Source organism: Cornus florida, unplaced genomic scaffold (assembly GCF_030987335.1).
Source record: "Cornus florida cultivar Cherokee Brave unplaced genomic scaffold, ASM3098733v1 CherokeeBrave_3.0.0_Hap2_Chr02, whole genome shotgun sequence".
Taxonomy (NCBI): domain Eukaryota; kingdom Viridiplantae; phylum Streptophyta; class Magnoliopsida; order Cornales; family Cornaceae; genus Cornus; species Cornus florida.
The window spans coordinates 3,258,002-3,264,577 of NW_026775572.1; the positions used below are offsets into that span (position 1 = coordinate 3,258,002).

The 6,576-nt window shown below is 31.7% G+C and overlaps 1 protein-coding gene across 2 annotated transcripts; it reads right to left on the minus strand.

Annotated features, from left to right (window-relative positions):
• Positions 1 to 2,915: 2,915 nt before the first annotated feature.
• LOC132293137 (uncharacterized) lies at positions 2,916 to 4,517 on the minus strand. 2 transcript variants are annotated; one of them, XR_009477780.1, is made up of 3 exons: positions 4,390 to 4,517; positions 3,906 to 3,958; positions 2,916 to 3,801 (listed from the first exon to the last, which is right to left on the minus strand). XR_009477780.1 is itself a non-coding variant. In XM_059790478.1 (3 exons), the coding sequence occupies exons 1-3, from the start codon at positions 4,189 to 4,191 to the stop codon at positions 3,658 to 3,660; spliced, it is 303 nt and encodes a 100-aa protein (XP_059646461.1). In that variant the 5' UTR covers positions 4,192 to 4,378; the 3' UTR covers positions 2,916 to 3,657. The 2 variants fall into 2 exon arrangements, 1 of the variants encoding a protein (XP_059646461.1); XM_059790478.1 differs by lacking the exon at positions 4,390 to 4,517 and adding an exon at positions 4,086 to 4,378.
• Positions 4,518 to 6,576: the final 2,059 nt, after the last annotated feature.

Sequence of the window (6,576 nt, forward strand, 5' to 3'; positions counted from 1 at the left end):
AAATAAGAAATGGATAAGACATCCCTAATAAAGATATTGTGTATTTCGTTCTTTTTGTTCGGTGGATAGAATAGAATAGAATAAACTCATAATTTACTATGTTCATTAATATTAAGATAGAATGAAAAGAAAAGAAAATTAATTATTTTTACCAATTAAACTTGTAATTTAAAATAAACCAATAATATTTATAATATTGTAATTTATATTGTAAATCAGTATAATTTAAAACTGGTATAATTTAGGATAGTAATTAATTTAAAATTTCAATAATAGTTCACTTGTCTTCCCCATTTTTTGGCGAATGAAAATTTGTAAAGGATCTTTCATATTCTCATTTCTCTCCTTGTATCATCTCTACCGAATAAAAAAAGTTGGTTCCTTCTTTTTTTATTTTTTCTTCATACTTCTTCCTTCTTCCTTACCGAAATACAACATTAATTTATTGATCCGATCACAAAAGATTGATAAAGCAGTACAACTTAGTTAATTCAAACTTTTTGTCTATTTTTACTTGACTATCTAATAAAACTCAAACTTTCAAAGTAACATATGTAGATAATGGCTAAGCAATTACACGTAGGGCTGCAACTTGGACGGGCAGAACTCTATATAACTTGAGCCCAGTCCAAAATTTTATGGGCTTGAGCAGTATTTTTCTAATTTCGGTTTGGGCCTGGGTTATATATTTTGAATCCAAATTCAATACGGGCTAAGCTTGGGTTGATATGGATGAAGAACAAAACCCAACCAAAGTCCGAAAATATTATATATATTTATAATTAGACTTAAGTCACAATAGTGTAGTAACTAAGTTGGTAGTGTGCTTGAGATTTAAGCTGAAAAAGTACAAGTCATGGGTGCAACATTAATTGATTTATATTTTGCAACACAAATTCTTCTGAGGTGGACTTAGTGTGGGCTTGGATTGGACAAAATTATGTATGGGCTAGACTTGGGCAGCTCGGCTCGGGCTGAACTTAGGCTGAATATTTTCTATATGGACCTAACCTGAGATGAGTGCCAAGCCCACTCAACCCGCTCGAGTTGCAACCCTAATTAAAAGGAGCCCACTGGGTTAGGCCCATAATGTTAAATCGATGACAAATATAGTACACAACTTTTATGTAACGACGAAATTACCCTTTTATATCCATTTTTGACATTCGCAAAACCAAAATGATATTCACATTTCACTTTTACTTATCATTTCCTAACCTTCTCTGATGATGTCAAATGAATGGATCCTAGGAGTGCACCCGACCAAATCTGAGTTCAGCCCGGGTTTGGATAAATCATTTTTACAAGTAGGATTGGCGTGGATTAAAAAAATTAAATTCAAATATTAGGTTTGGGTTAGGCCCATAATGTTAAATCGATGACAAATATAGTACACAACTTTTATGTAACGACGAAATTACCCTTTTATATCCATTTTTGACATTCGCAAAACCAAAATGATATTCTCATTTCACTTTTACTTATCATTTCTTAACCTTCTTTGATGATGTCAAATGAATGGATCCTAGGAGTGCACCCGACCAAATCTGAGTTCAGCCCGAGTTTGGATAAATCATTTTTACAAGTAGGATTGGCGTGGATTAAAAAAATTAAATTCAAATATTAGGTTTGGGTTGAGATGCTACCAACTCGAATCTAAATTCTAATATTATTTTCATATATATACATAAATTTTAAATACATTATATATATTATTCAAAATATGATCACCATTTTTCTTTTCAACTTTTAATTTTTTATGAATTTATTTGTAATTTGTAATAAAATTTTAAAATCTTTTTTTTTCTTTATTAGTAATTTAAACTAAAATGTGTCAAAAAAAAAAAAAAAACAACGAATTCAATATCACATTATAGGTAATTCAAATTAATCTGACTTTTTAATCCTAAATTAAAGTTCAAGTTTAAAAGTAAAAATAGGAAAAAAAAAAAAAAAAAAAAAAAAAAAAAGTAAAAAAATGAGTTGGAGTAATTGAATAGTTAGGGTTAAAGATAAAATTAAGATTTAGTCCAGATTAAATATTTTACATGTTAGATTGGACTCAACTTGTAACTAAAATTCGCGTGATCGACTGGAGTTGCCGGCTCAATGAATCCAAATAAATTATATAGGGGACCTAATTTTGACGTGATAATTCAATTGTTAGAGCTACATAGACCAGACAAATTACACTAATTGAGGAGTTTATTCAAATTCAGGAAAGTTGCTTGAAAAAAAGATAGGAGTATAATAATAATAATAATTTAATTTTTAATAATTGCTTGCATCATTTCTGGCCAAACAGTCACTTTATTTCTTTGAAGGTGGAGGATTCGCGGGGGTGTGTAATCTTCGTCCATTAGTACAACTTCCCTTCGCCTCATGTACCAATTTGCCACCAATTTCGTTGAAGGTGGAGGAGGAGGAGGAGGATGTGTATGAGGGGGTGTGTAATCTTCCCTCTTAAGTTCAACTTCCATCCTCTCCTTTGCCTCATCTACCAATTTCTTTGAAGGTGAAGGAGAAGGAGGATGTGTATGAGGGGGTGTGTAATCTTCCCCCATCAATTTAACTTCCATCCTTTCCTTTGCCTCATCTACCAATTTCTTTGAAGGTGGAGGTGGAGGCTGTGTATGAGGGGGTGTGTAATCTTCCCCCATCAATTCAACTTCCAATTTCTTTAAAGGTGGAGGAAAAGGAGAATGTGTACGAGGGAGTGTATCATATTTTACCTGAAAAAAATAGTTTACGTCGAAACGAGAACGAGCTGGATACAATTATTTTTTTATAAGCCCAAACTGGCTCAGGTTAGTTCTTCAAATATCATATTAGCATGTCCAAATATTTAATTCACCAAATTAATAATAATAATAATTATGAAAAGCAACAAAATTTTTGAGTATTACCTATGCCAATAAAAAAAGAACCATATCATATTAATTCTTAAGTTAGGTCATTGAATTATGTTTTAATAACAATAACTAAAAAATAAACGGAAAAGAAAAGATCAATCAAAAATATGTGGATCCACCAGTACATTTCTTTGCTTGGACAGCAATCACGAGTGGGACTTTGTCTAATTTCACTTCTTCCCTCCCCTTTGCTTAAAATAACAAATACGTCAAAAAGATTATTTAGAAGGGAAAAATGATATTCATCCTTCACTTTTATTTTTACTTTTATTATATATATATATATAAAATAAAAGTAAAAATATTAACCACTTATCATTTTTAAAAAAAAGAAATAAAATGATAATAATCATATTTTTTTTAATAAATAATAATAATCATATTAAATTAAAAAAAATTATTTTAATAAATTTATTATTATACCTTTTTTCATAAATTTTATCTTTTAAAAAAGAAAGGCATTTTAAACAAAATTTCATTAAATATTATAACATTTCCTTCTCTTTCCCAATTTTTTTGGGAGATAACAAAACCAACACATAATAATTTTTGCATATTAACCAACTTTCATGTTATATATTAAAAGTGAAAACTTCCATTAGATAGCCTAACAAGATAGATAGGATATTAAGAAAAAGGTATAGCCTAAAAAGGATAGATAGGATATTAATCCAAATAACAACATAAGAAACTAAATCTTTGAACCTGTTGGGATATATATATATATATATGTCTGCAATAATAATCAAGCTGTTCCGGGAGCTTTTGGATCATGGTTATTGCTTGCTTCTGTTCCTGGATAGTCTGTCTCTTTCTTTTCCATGTCCATCCTCCCTTTTATCAATCTTTCCTCTAATATCTCCCCATCAATCCTCAAATCCATTATATCCTATATATCAATTTAATTTAAGATGATTCATATATACATATATAATTACATAATTTCACTCATATTTAGGCTCAATTAATAAACTAGTGAGAGAGAGAACAAACCTGAGCAAGTAAATCCTGGACCGATACTTCTTCTTTGATTGGCTTGACGCTTCCTAATAATCACACAAATATATATACACATCAGAACTCACACACACACACACATATATATACACACACCACTACTTATATATATTGAAAGAAGTATATTGGATTGGATCCAATTAAATTGAATCATACTTGAGGTAGGAATTGCGACAGAGTACAAAACAAAGGAGAAACCCAGAAACAATACGAGCAATCGAAGAAAATAGGTGTGTTCCATGTATTTCATCAAACAAATCATTAATTAATGGAGCTGGAATTAAGCAGATTGGAGAAATGGTTGGTGAGAGGCAAAGGAAAGGATGTGGGTGGGTATGGTGATTGTGCACACACACACACACACACATATATATATAGATAGAGCTCAACCCAACAATTGAATATTGAATATACAAAGGAATATAATATGTAGGATTTTTTTTTTTTTTTATTCAATAACCTGAAAAAGAAACGTCATCTGGCATCTACATAGCAAGACCAAGAAACAACTAAGACATCAAAGAAAACATAAGACATGAAACCTTCTACAATAAGACAAACATCCAGCAAGGTAAAACCTCAAACTTTAAAGGGTATTAGAAAAAGCAAGAGTACTGGCATCAAGACAACTCCAGATAAGCAAGATATGGAAGTACAGCCCAAGAAACGATATTCAAATCTAGCGGCACCCAAATAGTCAAACGAAGGACCTATCAAATCACCCAAAGATCCCATAAATGCAACAAAATGCACCATCACACACGAAAAACCAAAGCACTCACAGCCAAGGCCCACCCAACGCCAGAAGAAAGTCTTGCTTCCAGAATACGTTTCCATGATGTCATCCATGACGTCATGGTTTTCCAACCGACACATTGACCGACCACCGATGAATCCGACAATCACGACACTACAGGCACCATAAACATCAACCACCTGCAAATGAAACGGGATAAACAAAGGCAGCCGCAACCTGGAATCCATCTAGCAAGACAACCTCCAATAACGATGGAGCAAAGATATCCACAGTAAGGCATAGAAAAGAGAGAGATCCTTGTGCAACGTGGACAGTAGGAACAAGTCGACAGTAGATTTGCGATGACAAACACCTAGATTAAAAGGGAAGATATGTGGAAATGGATATAGACCCATCCACTTATCACCGAACAAAAAATTAATAAAATTTACACATTTTTAAGAAATTTGCTTAGGTGTGAAATAGTGATAGCACCAAATAATTTTAATCTACCCGTCAAAATACAAAGTCAAATCTTTATTTATCAATAAGTCAAAATGTCTAACTAATGCTCCATTTGGCAGGCTAGTTTCGGAAAAAATAGATAGAATGAGGAGGGGAAGGAATGGATATGTATCCCTATAAATTTTTTTGTTTGGTTAGCTGAAAAAGAATAAAATTTGATATTATTATTTTATTAATATATCCTTAATGTACTAATTAATTAATACATTAGAATGAGGTGTGAGGTTGTCTTTTCGAAATTCTCTCCTCTTTTCCTTCCCTTTAGAATAGGAGCAAAATGGTGAGTCACAACTTATAAGGCCATCTGCACCAGTCTCTCCAGATTTTAACTCTCTAAAAATGTCAAATCAGCTTTTTCAAGAGCCATGTCAGTAATTTCAAGAGTCACGTCAGTAGTTTTCGCTCTCCAGAAACATGTACTCCATCAGGCTCTCCGAACTTTTGCTCTCCAAAAATAATAATAATAAAAAATTAAAATTAAAATTAAAATTTATTTTTTAACTTTTCCTAAACGGCTATATTTGTAATGGCTATATTTTTAACTGCTATATTTTTAAGTAGATGGATTTGTAATTTTAATTAATTTTTTTTTTCAAATAGTGCCTTAACGGCTATTAAAGCAAAAAAAAAAAAAAAAAAAAAAAAAAAAAAAAAAAAAAAAAAAATTTAAGGGAAAAAAACAAAAAAACAAGCTTTTTAAATTTATTTTTGGCCCAAATAAAATTTATTTTTGGCAAACAGTGCCTAAACAATATATTTTTATTTTATATATTTTATTTTATTTTTAAAAAATAGCTCAAAATAACCTATTTTTAGGTTTTAAAAAAAATAAATAAAATCTGCCAAACAGTGCCTTAAGCGCACTGTGGAAGGAGCAAAGAAATAAGACAAAAAACGGTACAGCATAAACGGCGTCGTTTTGACGCAAAAAACAAAAAAAATTCAGCGATCGCGGCCCGGCTCGCTGAATACCGCGAGCCGGGCCCCGACCAAAAACTGGGCCCACGCATTTTAGCTAGGGCGCATTTGGTCCTTGGCTCGCAGAAATTAGGCTTCCGCGAGCCCGCTGCAGATGGCCTAAGGGATGGCTAATCCCACCATCCTTCCCTTATCCAGGGGCGGAGCCAATTAAAGCCCAGAGGGGGCACGTGCCCCCCCTCACTTTGCTCCAACCTAATATACATAGGTACATATTTTTAGTATATAAATATACTTACATAGTAATTTTAAATAGTGCCCCTCCTCAAATTTTTAAATTCTTCTAATTTCTTTTTGAAAAAAAAAAAAAATTACAATTATCCCTTCTTCAAGTATACAATATATTTTTCCTTTTCTAATTTTTGTTTCCTTTTTCAAAAAATTTCTTTTTTCACTTATATATAATTA